The following is a 22936-nucleotide window of genomic DNA, read 5'->3' as shown; positions in this document are numbered from 1 at the left end:
AAATCCTTAAAAAACAAAAACAACAAAAACAAAAACCAAAAAGTAAAAATGTCCATGAAATTGTAGACTGTGTCGTATTGTATTTAGCTGCTCTCCATTGTTGGAAAGTTAGGTTGTTTTCTTGTAGAAAGATAGTATTAGTACAAATATTTGTAACCTGCATTTTTGTATACTGTCCCATTATTTTCTTAGGATGAATCCTGAAATGAGATCGCTTAGTAGAAAGGAACAGGAAGGCATCATTAGCTGATATTCGCACCAGCAGGACAGGAGCTGTTTGCCTACAACCTCACTAGCACAGGGCTTTCCCATCTGTTGGATTCTGCAGTGTTTTTGTGGCGTCCAGGTCTGGCCAGACTCCATGTTCAGGGGTGGCCTGGCTCGGAGGGCGTGGAGGTCCTGGCCCTGCGTCTGTTGGGGACACTGGGCACCTGTTAGGGCAGAATTCTCATTACACCGATTGTTACCAGGGATTCTCATCATCTTGTTTACTGCAGGCTCCAGACACATCAGTCAGGCCGCCGCCAAAGTTGACGTCGAATTTGATTATGATGGGCCCCTGATGAAGACTGAAGTCCCCGGGCCTCGCTCTCGGGTGAGTTGAGCACATTTGAGTGGTGTTCTTAAGAACGGAACGAAAGGCGTCCATGAGGCAAGACACAGTGACGCTTGGAGACCTGCGTTCTTAGCTGCTTTCAGAGAGCTTACCGCTAGAGATCCGGGACCGTAAACTAGCCCATCCGGCCATAACAAGTGAAAGAGGCCTTCTCAGAGGAGATGTATCCGTTGTCTGTTGTCGCAGTAATGCTGTGTAACAATCACAGGGTCCCAGTAGCATACAGATGGCTTATGCATCTGGGGCTAACTGGGAGTTAGCTAGGCAGCTCTGTTGAGCCCATCTACACGCCTGGGGGATGACTGGCCACTGGTTGATCTAGGCTGAGCTTGTCTTAGTCACTGCAGTGACTAGCTCTGCTCCATGTGTCTCTCTCATCCTCTGGCAAGCTGGGCTGGGCTCGTCCTCATGGCGACAGCAGAGGAGAGCACGTAATGGGTCTCTTTAAGATCTAGGCCCCACGTTGGTCTGCCCTCGCTGCTTCCTCATTCTCTTGGCCAGAGGAAGTCAGACGGCTTGCTTTGAGTCCAGAGTGAAGGTCAGGGGCAGAACAGCCAGCCAAGGTGGAAGAACCTGGCGATGCTAGATAGCACAGGGCAGGTCACCAAAGGCCCTTGATCTTGACCTTGAAGGATAAAAAGGAAGAATTCACCAAAGGAGTGTGTTATTCTGTTGTAGACGAGGGGAGTGGAATGTGGAGAGGCATGCAGGGTGACAGGGCATGGCACATGAGACACGCTGGGTGGCTCCGAATCCCTGGGGTGGATGTTACTGTGTCAGACGGAAGAGGCACAAGATGAGTCTGATGAGGGAGGGTCGCGCCTCTCCTCAAGATGCCACACAGCCTGCACATTACACATTCCAGGGGGGTGGGGAGGATTTTCATTTCACAGTGGCGAAGTACCTGGGATGATTTTTTTTATATCCTCGTAATTAATATTAATTTCTATTATTATGTGGAAATATGTAATTTCACAACACTACTTACTGAAGTTGATTCTACATCGGATTATTTTTAGAGATTTAATCTGTGTAGTAGTAAAGCAACTAGTTCCCGATTCCCAATTGATAATTCCCAGTTTCTATACAGACTTGGACAAGTGGTTTTTGGAGTGTTCACATTATAATGACACGTGGTTCTTTGATCTGCAAGTTTATGTTTTCAGTTGGTTTTATTTTTTTGAACAGGGTGTTAAAGCCTCTTTTTCCCTAGTGGAAAGGGAACCAGGGTGCCTGTGTGGCTCAGTCCCTTAAGCGTTCAGCTCTTGAGATCAGCTCATGTCTTGATCTCAAGGTCACTGGCTGTGGACCCTACTTTAAAAAAAAGGAACCTATGCTTTTACGAGCACTATTACATAAACACCTTTAGCTTAACATTTTTGTTAAATATTTTATTTTACTTTATCGTTATCCTTCCAAGTGTCTAAATCTCTGTTGTACTGGTAATATAACTGGCAAGAACAATTTCTGCCAACTATTTATATGAAGCAATTTTTAAATAATTATAATATTGCTAACTAATTAACTATGACGTTATTGGCATAAGGGTGGGGGGAAGCCCCAAGGACTTGGGAAGACATGAAAGACTTGAAGCTTCTTTGGCAAGAGTGTGTCCTTGCCATAATGCTTTTGCTCTTCTTGCCTGCAGGAGTTAATGAAACAGCTGAATATAATTCAGGTAAGTGAGGATGAGCTAGCATTCCCTCAACTCCTTCTCCGTTACGACTTCACTGAGGGACGGGGCCAGCTCTTTAAAAAAAAAAAAAAAAAAACAATTGTCTTAGTTCTAAACCTCCCCCCACACACACAAATTTCCCTTATGATTTCTTCTTTTGACTTATTTGTTATTTATGTGTCATTTAGTTTTCACATTTTGGGGAACTTCCCAAATTTCTTTCTGTTACTGATGTCCAGTTTCATTCTTCTGTGGATGGGAAACATGCTTTGTGTGATTTCAGTCCTTTTAAATTTTACTGAGGCTTTTGTGTGGTCTATCCTGGGAAATGTTCCTCATGCACTTAAGGAGAATTTTTGTTCTACCACTGCGGGGTGGAGCATTCCGTAAGTGTTTGTGGGATCTGTCGATATAAGTGTGGGATCTGTTGCTTCGAATCATTGTTCAGGTCTTACTTCCTTGTTAATCTTCTACCTGGTGGTTCTATCCACTATTGAAAGCCAACTATTAGTGGGGCACCTGGGTGGCTCAGTGGGTTAAAGCCTCTGCTTTCGGCTCAGGTCATGATCTCAGGGTCATGGGATCGAGCCCCGCATCAGGCTCTCTGCTCAGCAGGGAGTCTGCTTCCTCCTCTCTCTCTCCCTGCCTTTCTGCCTACTTGTGATTTCTGTCTGTCAAATAAATAAATAAAATCTTTAAAAAAAAAAAAAAAAGAAAGCCAACTATTAGAGCCGCAGCTCTTCTATTTTTCTTCAGTTATGCCCATTTTGCTTTATGTACTTTAGGGCTCTGTTATCAGGTGCTTACATGTTTATAATTGTTGTATCTTTTTAGTGGACTTCACCTCTAGAAACATTTTTGTTTGTTTTGCAGTTGACTTTGCCTGATTAATATAAAGCATTTCAGTGTTCTTAGGATTGCTGTTAAGAATCATATATCTGTTTCCATCCTTTTACCTACAACCTATTTGTATTCTTGAACTGAAAGTAAGTCTCCTGGAGACAGCATCTTTTTATCCAGTCTGATGGTTTCTGATTTTTTGTTTGGGTTGTTTAATGCACAGTTAATCTTATTATTGATATTCTTATATCTTCCATTTTACTCCTTGTTCTCTATATGTCTCATACACACACACACACACACACACACACACACACACACACATATATATTTTTTTTTGCTTTAAGTGGGTATCTTTTAGTGGGCCACTTTCATCTCTTTCATAATTACTGCACATTTTTTAGTTTTCTTCATGGTTGCTCTAAGGCTTACCATCATCTTAACATCAGAATCTTCTTCAGATTTATTTCTGAACCTTTTGTTGTTGTGATATATAAAATACATACAGAAAAATTCATAAAATACAAATTTACTGCTTAGTAAACTGCTATGAAGCAAGCCATACATGTAAGCACCCACAGATACCCTCTGTGTGACCATAGAATGGGCAGGACATGGTTTACTTCACCAGTTCAAGTTCACCCCAAACGATGGAGAACCTAGGAGATTGGAGTGACCCTGAATCAGTCTCTGCTTTCCCCAAGAATGCAGAGGCTGTGCACTTTTTCTGCAATTATGAGGAGAGCCGAGGCAATTACCTGGTCGATGTGGATGGCAACCGGATGCTGGACCTGTACTCCCAGATTTCCTCTGTCCCCATAGGTAAGAGCTGGGAAATCTGCCCTCATATGTGGGTACCTTCTCTCTCGTTAGTCATGATGATCCAGACTTTAATGCTCCTTCCAGGACCCACATCCCTGTGTGCTGCCAGACACTTCCCTTAAGGGCAGAGAAAAGTAGCAAGTAATTAGTAGGGGTTCTTTTATAGGAACTTTATGTATCTTTTCTTCTCTCATCGACTCTTCCTTGAAACCCCACAGGGTGAGTAGGTATGAACACCCCCATTTTGTAGATACATAAGCAAAGCTCACAGAGGTGACGTGGCTTGCAGAGGAAGCATGGCCAAAACGTGGGCTCACGTCTGTGGGACCCTAGCCTTTAATGTCAGCTGCCTTAGGTTAGGTCTCGTAGAAGAGCCTGAGGCAGGGGTTCTGTGAAAGTTGCTTTTCACGGGCACACTCTCGGGAGACTGGGAAAGGCTAAGAAGGATGAGATCTCAGCCAGAGACTAGCCATAGCCTGATCCCACAGTGGGCTCTGGGGTACGACTTGCACCCCAGAGTTGGTCTCAGCATCAAAGAGGCTGGCCTTTTTGGACCCCAGTGCCAGTCAGTCATTGCCTCTCAGTTGCCATCAGGAAGGATATGGCTCATCTCTTGGGCAAAGGACCAGGGCAGTTTTCTAGAGAAAGAGATGACTGGACCTGTTACCGGCCCCCCACAGGCAGCTGGGAGAGGGCTGGCCTGCCCAGTCAAGGTGAGCAGTGGGGTCACCAGCAGCGTGTGCCTCACCACGCTTACCTCCCGGATATACAGAGCGTGGCTCACTGCTGGAGGAGGTGGCGGAGGACAGTAGGATGGGTAGGGCTGACTCAGACACGCAGGTCACTGCTGCACTCAGTGGTCTGTGGGCTAAGCATCTCGTCTAGTGAAGCCTGTCCCTTCGTGCACGATGGCAGTCCCTATTTATTTCCCATTAAGATGCAATTAGATACTAAGGTGACTCATTCCTTTTGGGAAGCCCGTCATTCAGAAACACTGGCCTCTGAAGGCATTTCGGGTTCTTTGATTTACACAACACCATCCACATTCCGGGTTGGAGTGAAAGGGCCAGGTCTGGAGTTCTTAGGGTCAAATTCTACCTCTACCGTGTAACCGCCAGAGGCCACAGGCCCTTCTCTTCCCAGCTAACTCCCTGTCCTCCTGCCTCCAGCCCCCCTGGGCCTCCCTCAGTTCTCATCCCCAGCCAGCCAACAAATATGTGGGGGGGGGGTGGGGGGGATCGGGCCAGCAGAAGCTGAGAAAGCACAGGGAGTTCTGACAGGTCTTCTCTGGGCGCCTTTTCTCCCCTGTCTGTGGTCTTTGAGATGACTTTTTCTAACTGGTAACTGCTGAGAGTTTGCCATAGGCCTGGCATACTACACACCGTACGCACTCTCCCTTTAGACCTCCCCACAGTCCTGTGACTGCCGGTCTTACAACGTCTCCTCCAGCTTACCCATGGGGGCCGGGTTTCAAGATGTCACAGAGTTTGTCCCGCATGTCCAGGGAGTCCGAGGATTTGAAGCAAAGGCCCTCTGCCTCCTAAGCTTACTGCTGTGACGGCAGCCTCACAGACGGCTGCCCGGTCCTGCCCTGGCCTGTAGGGCAGAGTCCCACAGCGTTAAAAGCCCAGGCGTGGATTTCTCCGATCAGAGGGACCAGCTTTGCTCTCGTCTCTCCCTCTGAAGTCGATGAGACAAGCCGCATCTGTGGTTTAATAAGATTTTCCTGAACTGGCTTATCGACTGAGGCAGCAAAGCCATAAACACCCAGGCAGCATGATAAAGAACCAGAGCCGGAAGACCTCTGGCTAAAATGCAGTTGGAAAAAGCCCACAGAGGGCTCCTTCCTTGAGTAATGAGCACCCTGCAGCCTTGGGCCCAACACGCCTGTGAGTCGGGTGAGTGGGGGGAGGCTGCTCACAGCTCTGTCCCCTTGGGCCCCCAGATCACCAGCCCCCAACACACACATACCAGCCCACCCTCCTCCAAGCAGGCGGTGAAACCACAAGGCTCTTCAGGTCCGTTCACTCTCTGATGCTGCAGAGGGGGACGTCTCCCCAGGGTGGCACCAGGGTCTCACCACCCCTCTGAACTTGCTAGCCTCCCGTGGAGCTGAGCGGGCCCCGGGCCCCGAGCCTTGGGCAGACCTCTCACCACAGTGGTGCAAGTCTCCCTTCCAAGTGAGTGCATTTAAGGGCTCCTGGCTGGCTCAGCCTGTGGAGCATGGGACCCTTGATCTCAGGGTTGTAGGTTCAAGCCCCATGTTGGGTATAGAGATTACTTTAAAAAAAATAAAATCTTAAAACATTTTTAAAATGCATTTAAACTAAAAATGAATTGTCTTAACAAAAATAGGTACAAGGTATGCATGGTAAAAATTCCGACAGTTGGAGACCAGGAATTTCCTTCCAGGGTCTGTTTCCTACACCAAGATCCACCGGCTGGTCTCTCTCTCCTGCGAGTGTTGGGCTCCTGCGTATGTCGCTGTATCTCCACGTCATTCATTCGTTCAGCTACTCTCTACTGAGGGCAGCACTTGGTCACTGCCTTGGAAGGGCTTCCTGTCTGGTCTTCTGACCTCTGTGGCCCCCACAGACTTGGCCTTCCCATGGGAGTCATTGCCAGGATTGGGAACGATGAACAGAAACCAGAAGTACAGGCCTTGAACCCGGGACACTCTGGCTCCGGGTTCTGTGTGGCGTCCTCCCTCCTCTATGATAAAAGACCCCCCTGCCTGAGCATCCGCGGTGCAGGGCGGGCTTTCTGTTCATTATGGCCCCTGATGGGTGTCGGTTTGCTTTCCAGCCGGAGACACGGAGCGTCACAGTTAAGATGCGCGTGCATTGCTCATTGTACGCGTGCAGAGGGCGAATTCATAGAGCAGTTGCTCAATCCAAGGGTATCCTAGGCCCCATCCTGCAACCTCAGGCTCAGCGTGGACAGCCGATGCAGTGAAAGTCTGGGACGCAGCCTGCATGAGGGAGTGGGGGGCGTGGGTCATGAGGTGCAGGCCGCACCATTCGCTTGCTCAGTCCCTGAGCAAATCGGTATTGCGACTGGACCCCAGTGGCCCCGGGGAGGAAGGTGAGCGCCGCGTCTGCAGTTTGTCACACTGGCCTGGGGGACCTCTCCCAGCCCTGGTCCTGAATTGGGCCTTCACCTTGCATTCATTGTCCTGTCCGTGTGACTAGCCCAGTAGGGCTCAGACCCGAGCCTCAGGATCAGCTAGAGAATCTGGAAAGATCTCTGGCAGCAGCCCAAGTGATCCTGAGCCCAGAGACCTGGGTGGGCCCCAGGAATGGATCTTGTCTGCCAGGGACAAGGCCCTTTGTGAAGGGAGTGGCAGGTTGGAAAGGAAGTGGGGGTGGCTGTCAGAGGAGGGGTGAGGGTGACCCTGGGCACCATGCAGGCCTCTAACCAGGACTCTAACTGTGCCCTCTCTCCCCAGGCTATAGCCATCCTGCCCTCCTGAAGCTGATCCAACAACCTCAAAACGCGGTGAGTCCCCGTGATGCAGTGTTCGTGGTGATCCAGAGTGTCATTGGGAGCCTTCCTTTGGAAACAGCCCATTCATTCATTCATTCATTCCACAAATATTTATTGAGCACATACTGTACGGTAGGCACCTGGAATGCCTTGGTGAGCGAAACCACAGAGCCCTGCTCCCACATAAGCGTTGGATTGCGTCCCTATTAAGTGCCACAGAACGAGGCAAACGGTACTGTGTCGGCACAAAACAATGATGCTGGCAATAGTGGTCGACATTTCTCGAGTGCGGAATGTGTGCCAAAGACTGCGTTCAGCACTTCACAGCTGCAGTGTTGACAAGTCTATGAGGCAGGGCCCGCTGTCAGCCCCATCCTACGGATGAGGACACTGAGGCCCAGAGAGGTTAAGTATTTGTCCAAGGTTGCAGAGCTGGAGGAGGTGCTGGGAATAAAATCCACAGGGCCTGGGCTTTTCGGGGATCGAGGGGGCCGAGGGTCAGGGAAGCCTTCCAGGGAAGTGACTGAAGGAGAAGCAGGTGCCGCCAGGGCCCCCGCAGGGAGAAGCGGGAGGGAGGGAGAGCAGCTACGAGGACGAGGAGTGAAAGAGGACAGGTGGCCAGAGCCCAGCTGCAGGGACCTGACAGCATGCAGACTTAGGGACCGCGCAGGCCGGATGTCAGTCTCAGCACCGGTGCCGGCTGGAGAGGTGCTTCTCTGCCGGGAGGCTGTCCTGGGCACCGTACGACGTTCAGAGACACTGCCGGCCTCCCCCGCTCCATGCCAGGAGCATCCCTGTCTTCAGTTGTAAGAACCAAATGTGCCCACAGACACTGCCGCTTGGGCCCCGGCGGGTAGAGGCGCCCCCGATTATTTTCCTAATTGTTCCCGCCGTGGTCCAGTGAGAATGCCACTACGTTGCCTATTGCTGCTGTGGCCAATTACCACCCGCTTCAAGGCTGACAGCAACACCTGTGTATCGTGGCACAGATTTCGTGGGCCTGGAATCTGGCGGGCTCAGCTGAGCCCTCTGCGTAGAGCCTCGCAAAGCAGACATCAGCTCTTAGCTGGAGGCTGGGAGGCAGGATCTGCTTTTCCTTCAGGTTGTTGGTACCTCATTCTTGTGGTTTCCATGTGGTCCTTCTGTCCTCCACCCAGCTGTGGCCGGGCCAGTACTTTCTCTTCCTGCCTTCTGTTTCTCCTCTTAACAAAGGGCTCACGTGGTTGCATTCAGGCCGCCTGGAAAATCCAGAATGATCTCCCTGTCTAAGCAGATCCAGAACCTTAATCGCGTCTGCAAAGTCCCTTTTGCCGCATGACGCCTTCCTGGTGCAGGATGGGAGGAGGGTGTGGCATCGTCTCGGAGGCCAACGTAGCACCTATGATAGCCCTGCCCTATGCTCCCCTGAACCGTGCAGACGTCCGTGCTTTCCTTGTGCCCAGGGGAGGAGGTTTCCCACCCCGCTGAGAACACGGGACTCACACCTGGCCCCCGCAGCATGTCCCCAGCTGGGCGCTGTCCCCTCCCGTCTAACGGCACAGGTGTGCTTCTCCCACTCTGCACGGCCATGTACGTGGGGTCTTGCAGTGTGTGTCTTGATCGTGCCTGACTTGTTTCCCTCCAAGTCCGTCTGCGGGTCCGTCCTTGTGTGTAGCCACAGGTCAGCCGTGTCCGGGGCTTTATCTCCTTCCCCCGTGTGCGTCGGCTGCAGTGAACGGGCCCGTCCTACGGCTGCTGGGCCATCAGATGGTTCCCCCTGAAGAAGCCGGGGAACATTGGAGCACACGTGCCTTGCGGCCGGCCACCGCTGGTGTAGCCCTGCTGCCAGCCTGTCCCTCCCAACAGTGGCGTGTGAGTTCCGGTTGCTCCATGTCCTCACTTACACCGGGTGTCCCTGCAGGACTCTCGTTCTGCTCAGTGACATGGGGAGTGTGACTTCCAAAGAGAGATCTAAGCCAGGCCGAGGAGGAGGGGTGGGCAGGCACGTTGGGAACTGACTCCCAGGGCTTGAAGTCTTGTCCCTTTGAACCCAGAGTTGAAGGTAACAGGAAGAAAGTGCATGTCCCCCCTTAGAGATGGCTCTGCCCTGCAGGCAGGGGCTCCGGGACATGTCCACCCCCGCTTGTCGCCAAGCTCCGGGGCCCCTGGAGTGGAAATGGGCGGCCCCTGAAGGTGCCTGGCAAGGGCCGTTTGGGAGGCTCCATGGGGATGTTTACATTCAAAGCCTGGCTTTGTTTCGAAACGTTGTGCAGATCCCAGATGCCTCGGCAGTTGGTGCTGAAAAAAATGTGTCAACAAACATGTCACACACATTTGCGGTGTCAGCTGCCTCCGGAGGCAGAATCATCCCTGAAAACACGTGATTTCAGGGGATGCCCTGCCCCCACCCATCTCTTCCGGGAACCCGGGAGACTTGGCTTCATCCTCCCTTCCTCCCGCCCACTTCTTGCCTCTCACCCCTCACCCTGTCAGGACCAAGCCCAGCCTGGCATCTCCCCAGCAGCCTGCATCCACCAGCCCCACCACCACCCCAGCAGGCTCACGCTCATCTCCTCCAAGCCGTGCCCTGCACTGAACTCTTTCCCACACCCCCTGCCTCTGGGATGCACCCCAGCTCCCCCACTTCAGAGGCGAGCCCTTGGTGGTCTGACTCCCGCCTCTTTAGCCTTATTTCTTGACTTTTGTTCAACCGTCCGTTGCTGATTGAATCCCTCCTGCATGCCGGGCGCTGTTCTGGGTGCTGGTGGGGTCCCGGTCTGCGTCCGTCTGGACCTCAGTCTGTGCCGACATTGTCCTGCAGAAGTCTGGGTTCGGCCAAGTGAAAGGAGCCCTCGGCACAGTCTTAGAGAAGTGGCAACTGCCATCGGCTGAGTCGGGGTGGGGAAGCGGGGGGACACCTGGGACACCAGGGTGGGGGCCGCTGGCTGATGTGCTGGGTAAGTTCTTGGCGGCAGATGCACTCAGCTGGTGATGATGCTCCTTTGCCCCATCAAGGGCAGGTTCTTGCCAGGTCATTGAAGTCCTACGAAGGGGCCAATCAACCCTTTTGTACCCTAACCACATCACCCTCGAATTCCAAAATCATGACTTCATGTGGCGGCAGAAAACAAAGCCGTGGCCCCTGGATCCACTTTCTGGGTTCCAGTTCCCACTTCTACGTCACCAGGGCCATGGTTCAGCGCACAGTCGTTGCACTGAGTAATGGGAGCGGCCTCACGTCCGCGACACCTGGGAGCACTGAGTCGCTCAGCACAGACACATCCCTCCGCCGTGACCCCCGGGCCTGTCTTCCTGACCGGTCATCTCGACTGAGCTGCTGCCGCATGGCACGCTCATCGGTCTCACCGGCCCCTGGCAGGCCCCAGGGGAGGAGTCCCTGTTGGGGCAGATAAGGACTCTGAAGGCCAGAGAGGCTTAGCCTGTGCCTCAGGTTGCACAGCCACTTAAACCCAAGCCCATTCTGTTCACACCGCACTTACGACCGCTGAGTCTGACAGCAAGGTTCTAGAAACCTATCCTCACTTGACTCTGCTACCCAGTGTCCCAGATAATCTTCTGTTCTTAATGTCACGCTTTGCTGAACAAGAACACCACCCCCACATCCTCCCTGGTCCCAGATAGGCAGTCAAGCTGCCCGCCAGCGTGGCTGTGCCCTCCGTGAGCCGCTGCCCCCGCGACCAGCCATGGCAGCTTGCCTCAACCCTGATCTCACGACGCGATTGATTTCTTAGGAGCCCCGTGAACAGCTCAGAGCTCAGAGAAAATGCCCCTCAAAGGGCATTACAGGCCAGTCCCCGTCTCTGGCTGCGCCGTGCAAACCGGTGTCCTGGATCAACATTTTCGGGTGGAGTCTGCCTGCGGTGGCGGGCAAAGGATGGAAGCCTGAGCTGAGTCCTGCTTCTGCCCCTCCTGTCTGTGCGATTTGCAGCAGGTTGCTTCACCCCTCTGGTCCTCAGTTTCCCCAACACTACAGTAAGGAGGGTTAACGTCCCCCACTACTTGCCCTAGACTCACCCACGTGGTCACAAAGCAGAAAAAATAACAGGGAAAAGAAACAATAACGGAATCTGCCCCGATTTCTAGCAGTCCGAGCTGAATCCCGAGGCCACAGGAGGCCTCCCTCTCCAGCGATGGGGCCGTGTGGATTTGCGCTGATGATGTCTGAGAGTCCCCAGTCCCCGTCATTCCCCCGCTTTTAACTAGGCGATGCGACCGCACACTAGCTTCAGAATACAGACGAGGTGGAGACAGCTCTCCCTGCCTTTCACCGCGTTCTCCCGGTGCCAACACCTCCCTCCCCGCAGCACCACATCAAATGAAGAAATTAACGTGGGCGCGTTATGTAGCGCAGACCTCATTCAGAGTCCCCCGCTTTCCCCAATAATGTCCCTATTTTGCGTCCAGGATCCCATCCAGGATGCCACGTTGCACTTAGCCCAATCCCTTTTTAAAACCCAAATCCACCTCCTGGCAACCTCCTCGTCTCCCCATTGTGCAGGCCCTCCCTGGACCCTTCCCCACCCCTGCCCAGGGCACTCTGGACTTCCGGGGGGAGAGGGCTCTAGGTTTCCTCCATCCGAGCACACAGCCTCGTCGCGCGTGATCGAAACTTCTCCCACGGTCGGTGTCTTCCCAGAATTAAATGCTCTCCTTTATCCTCACTTTAAAGCAAGTCTCTGCAGAGCCTGCGGGGAGATTTGGGACCCTTGCCCTGGCATGTGCCTCCAACCCCGTTGCATGGCAGCTAGTGGGCACACCTGTGTTTCGAAGCCATCAGGCAGGGAGGGGCTGGTTCTCTTCAAGAAGGCAGTTCCCTGAGTGTGCAACTGTCCCTTAGGCCAGAGGCTGTTTTAAGGGAATTTAAAAGTCCAGACACAGGACACTTCGGTGCCCAGATACTTCCCCAGCCCATGTGCAGTCCGTCCCACCCCAGCCCCTGGTAACTGCATGCTGCTGTGTATCCCCCTGGTTTTGCCTTTTCCAGAATGTCCTATGGAGGGGACGATGCGGTGCGTACCTCCCTGATTCTGGGATCTCTCGCTCAGCACGGTCACTTTGAGACTCTTCCGTGTCCCTCCGCGTTGGGGCGCGTGTTGGTAGATGGTTCCTTCTAGGGCTGAGCGGATTCCCGTGGCGTGCAGGTATCACTTGACTTTCCCTACTGCAGCCGAGGGACGTGTGGGTCCTTTCCAGGTTTTGGCAAATAAACATAAGAGTCACCGAACACATTCACGTACGCTCACGTCCTCGTGTGGACGTGCGCTTTCATTTCCCTTGGGTAAATACCTAGGAAAGGAAGTGCCGGTTGATGGCGCGTGTGTGTTTTCAGCATTGTAGGAAAGGGCCACGCTGCCTCCGAAGGTGGCTGCACCTGGGTACGTCCCACCAGCTGTGAATGAGGGTCCGAGTGGCTCTGCACCCTTGCCCAGTACTCGCTAGTGTCCGCTCTGTTTTTTAGCCGTGATGATGGGTGGGTTTTAAACATCGTAATGATAGTTTAATTATAAAATTGTGATTTAATTATAATTCACAGGAAGTTAGCAAAAAATAGTACAGTGTACCTCCTCCCGGCTTCCCCCAGTGGTAGCATCTTCTGGAGCTACGGTGCAATATCACGACCCGGAAATATGACCCGGAAATATTTACACCAGAGCGATCCTAGTGGATTTCTCCAGAAGTGGGCCGTTCCCAGCACCTAGCGAACACCGATCCAAACACACCCGCTGTGAGAAGCTCTCGGTCTTTGGTCGGCAGGGAGCAGGGTCAGGACTGAGAATCACTGGCTGTCTCCTGCCTTTTTGCAGAGCACATTCATCAACAGACCTGCCCTTGGAATCCTTCCTCCGGAGAACTTCGTGGAGAAGCTGCGGGAGTCCTTGCTCTCGGTGAGTTCTCGGGAACTGCCCACCCCTGCTGGGACCTGCCTCTGCCTTCCAGCCCTGCTGGGGGGCAGTTCCAACTCTTTCAGGGGGTACCAGCAGCGGGAGGAAAGAATCGAGAGCCACCCCCTTTGAGGATGGGGTATGCTTACTTCAGTCTTGTTCTTACGCTGGTTTTTTTCATGAGGAGCATTTTTAACTTTCCTTTTAAAGAAAAGAAGGGATCCCTTGTGTGCCTGAAAAAGGAAGCAGGGGAAATGAATAATTGTTCAGAGTTTTGCATGTTTTCACCCCTCCCCAACATTTCAGTTTTAGTAGTTACAACAATTAAAGTCATTCTTTTTTTTTTTTTTAAGATTTTATTTATTTATTTGACACAGACAGAGAGAGATCACAAGCAGGGGGAAAGAGGGGAGAAGCAGGCTCCCCACTGAGCAGAGAGCCCGATGTGGGGCTCGATCCCAGGACCCTGAGATCATGACCTGAGCCGAAGGCAGAGGCTTAACCTACTGAGCTACCCAGGCGCCCCATTAAAGTCATTCTGAACCTCAGCTTCCCACTTGTAAAATGTGGGCATCTAAGGGGATGGCAGGTGCGCTGGGCAGGATGGTCTGGGCTTTTCTTTGTGGCTTTTTCCTCCCTGCCCTCCAGCTTCCAGGCTTTCCTGTTCCCTTTCTCCCAGTCCTGCTAAGCTTGGGACGTCCCTGGATCCTTCCCAGCATCCCAGAGCCCCCAGTGCCCAGCGTGGGCCCCCGTGGAGGCTCGGCACCAGCTAGGGCCAATGGGAATCATTATGGAGCCAAGGCCACAGCTGTTTCTCTCCCTGCAGGTGGCTCCCAAAGGGATGTCCCAGCTTATCACCATGTCCTGCGGCTCCTGCTCCAACGAAAATGCCTTTAAGACAATCTTCATGTGGTACCGGGTGAGGTTTGGGATATGAGCATTTGCACACCTGTGCACGCACACACACACACAGGATCCCCAGTCTCCAGCCACACACTCACCCCTTGCCCATCTGTGCCCCCGACCTGGCCGGAGTACTGACCACCAGTGCCCACCGTTAAAATCCAGAGAGGGCCACTGCCTGGACAGGGCTTCCCCAGCATCCCACCGATGTCACTACGCCGGTTTTCCTTGGCATCACATACCCCATCTCAGCAGCTCTCCGTTGTTGCTGGCAGCACAGTGACGCCCCTGTGTGTTCCGCCCCTCGTGCTGCTGCAAGCTCAATGCACAGTCTCGCGCGTTAGGGCAGAGGGGGACCAGTCAGCATATGTGATCAGCTGGGAGAAAGCTCTCGCTAGGGACCCGAACCGAACGTGGGTCTGCGTGCAACGGGGAAGGCTCTCTTCCCCGGAGAATCTGAGATTTTGTCTGTTGTGTGTTGTCAGAGCAAGGAGAGGGGTCAGACGGGTTTCTCCAAAGAGGAGCTGGAGACGTGCATGATTAACCAGGTAAGCACAGCGTGCCCTTCTGCCCACCCCCGCCCCGGCTCGTGAGGCTCACGGACCCACACAGCTCAGCACCTGTAACAAAATCCCACATACAGACTGGGCAGCTTACACAACAGAGTATGTGCCCACAGTTCAGGAGGCTGGAGTCCAAGGTCAAGGTCAGTTCCATTCCCTGGGCTAGGCCCTCTGCATGGCCTATGGACGGTGCCTTCTCACCGTGTCCTCACATGCCCAGGACAGAGCAGGCACTCTGGGATCCCTTCCTCTAAGGGCACCGACCCCATCACCAGGGCCCAACCCTATGATCTCATCCGACCCCGATCACCTCCCAGAGGTCCTTCCCCCAAACACCATCACATTTCGGGGACAGGAGGGTGAGGGTTTCCACTTGGATATTTGGGAGGGACACAGACATCACATCCCTACCGAGGGGATCCCAAGCATTCCCACTCCCTGGTCCATTCCTCTGGTGACAAGACTGAGTGGCACCCTTCCTGACCGGCACGCATCAGTTTCCCAGGACAGAATTTGACTGTCTGAGGAGCCTTTAATATACTCTCCAGAATCATTCAAAATGTCAGCAGAGGCACATACAAGGGTGTTCACCCCAATGGAGGTTATAGTCTTGATAACCAGGAGAGATTGGGAACCAGCTATACATATGGGGAAGGGGGAATGGAACCCCAGTGGTCCACAGAGGTGCCAAGGAGGCCAGTGTCGGAGGTGAGGGGTGAGCTTGGGGGCACAGGGAGAACTCGGGGTGGGGGGTAAGAACGCAAGCTCCCAGCCAGCTTCAACCAGAGCAGGCCTGCCCTCCCCCATTCAGTGACTCAGACAGAAGTGTCTGCTGCTCTTACAAAAAAACAAAAAAACAAGAGCTACTGAATTCAGTGACCCCCTGCATACGTCCACAAGATTCTGCAGAAACAGTCACAAAGGGTTTCTCTCGGCCTGGAGACACACGTGCTGTAATTTGGTGAGAACAGTGGAAGGTAAATGGCACCAACTCTGTGCTGTGAACCATGTAAGTAAATACACAGGAGATTACTGGGAGAAATCCCGCTGATATGTTTACAGTGGGTTGCCTCTGGGTGGAAAGATTGTTTTTAATTTCTTTTCATGCTTCCTTAAATTTTTCTCCCCTAATCTACCTCTTTCTCTGTGTTCACACAAACCTCCATAAACTTAAGCACTTTCTTTTTCCTTCTGGCCGTCTTTACAAACAGTGGGTCGTGCCTCCCCCACCTTCTCATCTGACCCCCATGGACATCCTGTTCCGTCACAGTTGTAGGTCCCGTTGCTCATGTTTGGTGGCGGCATCAGGGGACAATCAAGGAAAGTGACAGGAAGGGTATTCCAGAGTTTGGGGGACGAGGAAGGAGGGTTGGTGCTCTTCCCCGCGGCTGTCAGGGACCCCGAGGAGATCAGCCAGCCCGAGAAAATGTGATGTGAGCCTCCCAGCAACTCTGGGTGCCCAGTCGTCTGCCTGAGGCAGCTGGAAATGCGTCTGGCCTGGTTGGAAACGAGGCCACTGTGCCAACCGCGTGGGGGTTCCTGGGTCCCTCCTGAGCGCAGGGCATCTCCTCATGGAAGAGGCTGGCACTCTGGCCCCAGCCCGCAGACCCCTTCCAAAGGCACAGAGACTTGCCGTGAGATGCCCTGCCCAGCCTTGTGTCCCGGGAGATGCCTGGCCCACCAGAGCAGTGGAAGCCAGAGCAGTCTGGTCACCGTAGGAGCTCAAAACTCAAAAGCCCAGCAGCCTAAGGCAGGTGTTGGGCCCTGGGGCAACGTGTCCGCCCAGCCTTTAGGCCTTAGCCACCTGCTGTGGCCACGGGAGGAAAATGGGCCCAGATGATGCAGAACTTGTAAGAAGCCAGAAGTTTAGTTAGTTACGTGAAATCTCCTGATTGAAAACATTTTTACTCGAACGTCTGGGCCGGGTGTAGATCTTGGGACGCAGTCTTCACTTGGTCCTGAGAGCGGACTCGGGTTCTTCTGACAGACATGTGTGTTCTTCTGGGCGCGCGGGGTCAACAGTATGATCCGCCACCCTAAGACTGAGACTGACCACCACTGTTTTCTGGTCCTAGGCCCCCGGCTGCCCCGAGTACAGCATCCTCTCGTTCATGGGCGCATTCCACGGGAGGACCATGGGTAAGGAGGGCCCGGTGTGAGCCCCTGGTGGCAGTTAGACTGTGACTAACAGCAGCAGCCGCAGTGACAGTCGCCTCAGATCCCCCCTTGGCCGTTTTCACGTAGCATCTCACTAACTCCACGCTGTTCTCCGCAGAGCGGGGGCTGTTAGTCCCACTTTGCAGATGTGGAGATGAGGGCTCAGCAAGGAAGGAACATGCCAAGGCCCGACAGGGGCACAGCCAGGATTCAAACCCTGACTCCATGCCTTCAAAGCCTGCGCTGAATCTGCAGTGAATCAGGAAGGAAAGCACGCATGCGCACACGCCACGCCCACATGCACACGCACACACACACACACGCACACACACACACAGGTTCTGCTTCAGCATCAGGGTATCACAGGATCTGGAGGCAGCAGGCCTCCCTGGGGGTTGGAAGACATGGCCTGACTTGCCCGTGATCTCCTTTTCGAAGACTGTTCCTCCGACTTCCCCAAGCCCAACTGCCTTGTGTTTTGCTGGCCTAGGATGCTTAGCGACGACGCACTCCAAAGCTATCCACAAGATCGACATCCCTTCCTTCGACTGGCCCATTGCACCGTTCCCACGGCTGAAATACCCTTTGGAAGATTTTGTGAAAGAGAATCAGCAGGAAGAAGCGCGCTGTCTTGAAGAGGTAACACTGCTCGGGGAGGGGCACGCAGAGTTTGTCTGGGACCTGCGTGGCGGTCCCTGGGAGGGACGTGGGGACAGAGAGGCCTTGTGTCCCACGTGTTCCACACCAGGAAAAGGAACGGGACACCTTGATTTTGCCTCCATCACCCTGTTCCTGGTACTGATTTCTGGTATCGTTTACGTTTCTTTGGGGGTACACGTCACTGACTCAAGAACAAGAGAGGCTTCACGAGAATATGGGGCAGCCCACAGAAAAAGTGGACACCTAGGACCCTGTCGTCTACCGCTTTTCAGCCCGCTCCCAAGTCCTAGGGCTGCTCTGGGTTGCAGCGAGGGGCAGGGGAGGCACTGAGGACGGCCCGCCCGGATGCCGCCCTCTGCGGTAACCAGCAGCCTCCTTCCATGTGTTCTGCGTATCAGGTTCCGCCTTAGACTCTGGAGGGAGTCTTTGCTGGGGAAAAAACACTGGAAGGTCTTCAGGCTTGGAATCTGAGCTCAAATGAGGCTGGTTTGAGGCTGCTTTGCCCCTTAGACACGTCATCCTTTCCGATCCGTTAGTAATGAACACGGACTGCGTGTGAAGCAAGGTGCTAGGTGCTGGGTACTTCGTGGGAAAGAAGAGACGGGAATGGAGTCTAGTACAGCCCCATGCGACAGAAATATTTAGCTACGTATGTAATGGGAGTTTTCCTAGGAATCACCGTTTTTTAAACATTCGTATCTGAGATTCTGCACAGAAAGGACTGTCCTACCGGAGTCACGCTAGCGATACAGTGGCCGCGGCATCGTACTTGGGCGCGGGCGGCGACTCCTTCCCATACGCCGGACCCTGTGCTGGGTGGTCTCAGTCAGTCCCTCTGTGGCCCGAGTCCTTAGTTTCTGCCCCGCAGGGGCTAGCACCAGGCCCAAGTAGGGCGCGTCCCCGCCCACACGAGCGGCTTGACTGGCTGCCGCCATCTTCACCGGAAGTGCCCGTGGACGCGTGTCTGGCATCACTTCCGGGGGAGGGGGGAGACCACCTGCGCGTCCTAGGAGGTTGCCCTACTAGGCAACCATTGTTGCTTGCCCCGGGGAATGCAGGTAGAAGATCTGATTGTGAAATACCGGAAAAAGAAGAAGACGGTGGCCGGGATCATCGTGGAGCCCATCCAGTCAGAGGGCGGAGACAACCACGCATCTGACGACTTCTTCCGGAAGCTGAGGGACATCTCCAGGAAGGTCAGTGCATGGGGTGGGGGCTGGTCGGGGCCATGGGCCCTCTCCAGCTGGTTTTCCAGAGCAAAGGTTTAGCTCTGGAGGCCTCGTGCATGTCCAGACGGTCAGAGGCTGCCTGGCAGCCTCGCAGGTAGGGGCATTGGAGGCAGAGGCTAGGTTGGAGTTTGTCCCTAAAATCTTACTGCAGAACCAGCCTCCACCGTGCCACGTTAGTCAGGGACTTGGCCAATCCAGGGATGCCAGGGAAGGCCTCAGCCTCCTGTTCTCTCTACAGACCCCACCTCGCCTCTCAGCCCAGTGTGATCCACACTCCACAGACACAAAGTGAGCAGACTCTAGACTAATATCCCGTGTTGTGCAACACGGCACATCCAGCCAGTAAGACAGGAGCTGCTCTAAAGACGTACGCAGTAACCGGCGGTCGGGCTGCTGAGTGGAACCGGCAAACAGGACAGCTGGAGCCTGGGAGGCAGGACTGGGCCTCTCTGCCGGAACCGCCAGTCCGCGGAGGAAGTCCGCTGACTCACTTGGGGGCTGAAGCTGAACCCAGTGTCGCTGGGAGTGGGTTCAGGGCGTACTCGATGTTACGGTCCTGTTCTAGCTCAGCAGTCTGAGACCGGTTCAGGTCCAGCTCCGATGTACCTGCTTGGCCCAGGAGCCAGGGCCTGGTTCACAGACCAGAAAGCAGTGCGTCTCTGGCTGGATGCTGGTCGATGTGGTGGGTGTTGATTTGCTCCTTCTCTCCCATTTCCACCAGCATGGCTGTGCCTTCTTGGTGGACGAGGTCCAGACGGGAGGGGGCTGCACAGGCAAGTTCTGGGCCCACGAGCACTGGGACTTAGCCGACCCTGCAGACGTGATGACCTTCAGCAAGAAGATGATGACTGGGGGCTTCTTCCACAAGGAGGAGTTCAGGCCCAATGCTGTGAGTAGGCCCCCACCCTGGCTCCCCACCACTCTTTTCTCCAAACCAGGAACTGAGTGGACACCTACCAGGTCACGTAGGGCCCCTGACACCCACTTCTTACCAGTGTAATTAACCAGTGGTTATGATCACCCAGCTCTCTGCAGGGCAACTTCCCCACAGGCCACTGTCAGTCTCCTGATCTCTGTGCGCCCAGAGGACAGTGTTGTTAATAGCCGCTGCTTTAAACTGAGCATGTGCTCTGTGCCTGGCCCCGTTCTAAGTACTTCTCATGTCCTTTTAATCCTTAAAACAATCTAACCAAGTAGGTGTTATTTTTCTGTCCTATTTTGCCAACGAAAAATCAGGCATGGAGAGGTTAATGAAACTGTCCAAGGTCACACAGCCTGTTAAGTGACAAAGCCAGGATTCAAATGAGCCCATGCTCTAAACCAGTACATTGTACTGCCAGATATACATAGGGGTTCTCATACACACACACATACACACACACAGTCATCAGGGGCCCGGGACCTTTTCTTCCACGGTTCCTGCATGTGCTTTCCACCCTCAAGATTGCCTTATGATCCAAAATCACTGCTGGAGCTCCAGCCATCACGTACCAGTTCTAGGCAGTAGGGAGGAAAAAGGAGGAAAGGACAAAGTGGCCCCCTTCTCGTCTTAATAAAGCAGCCTTCCGAGAAATCCCACAACATTTCTGTTTCTAACACTTTGACTGAGATCTGGTCACATGTCCACTCCTGTCTCCAAGGGATGCTAGGAAGTGTGTTTTAGTTAGCTGCACTAACACCTGAATAATTCATGGAGGAATAAATCGGTGGTCATTGTCAGTCAGACTGCCACCAATCCACTCCTGACTTCCCACCAGTATTTTCCAGGACAAATCACTTAACCTTTCAGAATCTTGGCTCCTCGTCTAGAAAATGAGGATTATAGTATTTAAGGGCCAACTGTCGTGATTGCCCCAGGACTGAGGGATTGTCTAGGGCCTGGACCGACTTGGTCTCCCTAACAGTAGCAGCTGTTTAAGTGAGATGACGTGCATTACCCTCCCGGGCCTTGGTGGATGCTCATTGGTCCAGTGTCTCTCCTCCCAAGGACGGACACGTGTCTGAGGGAAGTGGGGCCCCTCCAGGGTGTGCCCGTGTATGAACCCTTCCAACACCCTGGGCCTTGTTCCAGCCATACCGGATCTTCAACACCTGGCTGGGCGATCCGTCCAAGAACCTGCTGCTGGCCGAGGTCATCAACATCATCAAGCGGGAGGACCTGCTGAACAACGCAGCGCATGCTGGGAAGGCCCTGCTGACGGGGCTGCTGGACCTCCAGGTAGCCCTCGCGCTCCCCCGTCCGTGGCTCCCCACCCTCCAGGGTACCATCCAGGCTCTTTCTGTAGGGCCCGCCCCTCCCCCACTCCCCGTCCCTGGCTCTCTCAAGTTCAGGCAGCCGTCCTCTGGGAAGCCTCGCAAACACACCCCACCCACACTCCCCCCGACACGTCACCTCGTCCCTTGTTGCTGCTGCCCTCTCGCATGTACCCTCCACAGTAGCACTAACGGGACAAGCCACAGAAGTGATTTTAAACGTTCTAGTAAGCAGATGGACAGTAAAGAGGAAGGAGGCAAAGTTAGCAATAATGTGTCTTACTTAACCCATCACGTCCGTACGATGGTTTCAGCCCGCCATCAGTACGGAAAACAGTCACTGTGGGATGTTGTATCCGCTAAGATTTGGAAAGCCGGCCCACACCTTCCACGGACAGCGTGTCTCCACTTGCGCTTGCCACATCTCAGGCCACACGTGGCTGCCGCGTGGGACGACACAGCTCTGGGTTATCATCGCTTGCCTTTTTATGTCATGCTCCCTGCCCGACATCCTCCCCCGCTTAGCGCGTGCACATATGCGTCCACACACACACACACACACACACACACGCGCGCGGGACTCTCCCAGATGGGGCGGGCCGGTGGGAGCCAGATTCTTTCTGGAGGCGCAGAGGGGGAATCTATCCCACACCTCCCGGCTGCTGGTGGCGCCCGGCAATCCTGGGCATCCTCTGGCTTGCGGGTGCGCATTCTGGCCTCTGCCTCCATTGTTCCCATCTCTGTTGTTGCCCACGTCTCTGTCCAGATCTCCCTCCTGTAAGGAGGCCGATCCCTGGAGTTGGGGCCCCCCTAGTCCAGTGTGATCTCCTTCAACTAACTGCATCGGCAAAGACTCTGCTTCAGAGTGAGGTCCCGTTCACAGGTTCCAGGTGGACGTGACTTTGGGGAGGGGAGCACCGTTCAACCCAGCACCCAGTCTCAGAGCCTGGAAGGAGGATGCGCTTCCTCTCCTACCAGAATCACAGCTCTTCTAGAAGTTCTGGTGGGATGGCTGACGTCCTCTGAGCACCTGCCGAGTGCCAATCTTGTGTCACTAAATTCCCACCACGGCCCGTGGGGGACAAGAGCATTTACGTCCTTCGGTTTATAGAAGAGGAAACTGAGGCACGGGCCACTTACAGGGTGCTTCAGGAGAGAGAGGCAGAGCAGGTTTTGGACTCAGGACTGGATGTGTGCAGAGCCAGAGCCCATAACCCCGCAGCCGTCCTGCTGGAGCTGCAGAGGCCTGAAGGCCAGACCCTGGGGGGGGCGTGTGAGGAGCCACAGTGACAGCCTGGCTGCTGCCCGGGTGATGGGCTTTGACGTGGCCTTTTCCCCCCAATTGCAGGCCCGGTACCCCCAGTTCATCAGCAGAGTGAGAGGACGAGGCACCTTTTGCTCCTTTGACACTCCCGATGAAACCATACGGAATAAACTCATTTTAATGGCCAGAAACAAAGGTAAGTGAGCAGGACTGGAAGCCGAGCTGCATCAGGGATCCAGGTCACCTGGGGAGGGTGCACTGCGGGGCACAGGGTGCCAGGGGGTTCGAGGGGCTGAAGACAGTCTGAGTGCTCTTTCTGAAAAGAAGGGACAGTGGCCAATGGGATGTCCTTATTCATTCACTCGATAGACATTCACTGAGGAGGTGAGTTACACGACAAAGGAGACAGTTGAGACAATGAGGAGCTAGACCATCCGGGCCCTTCCTTCAAGGAGCTCACGGTCTAGCATGCAGGGAACATGTGAGACGGCTTTGTGTAAACCATCGGTTGCAGTTCTGCATCCTAGGAAGGAGGAAAAGAGGCTAAGGATGGAAGAGTGGTGGGGGAAGTGTCAGACCAGGAAAC

General features: G+C 53.8%; 1 protein-coding gene across 5 annotated transcripts in view; it reads left to right on the top strand.

Moving 5' to 3' along the window:
• Positions 1-22936, top strand: part of ABAT (4-aminobutyrate aminotransferase) — an 81045-nt gene that overhangs the window by 54020 nt on the left and 4089 nt on the right. For 4 of the 5 annotated variants that reach the window (XM_045994311.1, XM_045994314.1, XM_045994312.1 and 1 more), the window contains 13 exons: positions 498-595; positions 2265-2294; positions 3836-3953; positions 7402-7451; positions 13244-13324; positions 14148-14240; positions 14710-14772; positions 16863-16926; positions 17435-17583; positions 18663-18800; positions 19555-19722; positions 20905-21051; positions 22435-22546. In XM_045994311.1, the coding sequence (XP_045850267.1) occupies positions 498-595; positions 2265-2294; positions 3836-3953; positions 7402-7451; positions 13244-13324; positions 14148-14240; positions 14710-14772; positions 16863-16926; positions 17435-17583; positions 18663-18800; positions 19555-19722; positions 20905-21051; positions 22435-22546 (1311 nt within the window). The remainder of the gene's footprint in view (positions 1-497; positions 596-2264; positions 2295-3835; positions 3954-7401; positions 7452-13243; positions 13325-14147; positions 14241-14709; positions 14773-16862; positions 16927-17434; positions 17584-18662; positions 18801-19554; positions 19723-20904; positions 21052-22434; positions 22547-22936) is intronic. The other variant, XM_045994315.1, reaches the window with a different exon arrangement.

The sequence above is a fragment of the Meles meles genome, chromosome 21, assembly GCF_922984935.1.
Source record: "Meles meles chromosome 21, mMelMel3.1 paternal haplotype, whole genome shotgun sequence".
Classification (NCBI taxonomy): domain Eukaryota; kingdom Metazoa; phylum Chordata; class Mammalia; order Carnivora; family Mustelidae; genus Meles; species Meles meles.
The sequence above is the reverse complement of the archived record's forward strand: the minus strand, read 5'-3'. Positions and strand labels throughout refer to the sequence as shown.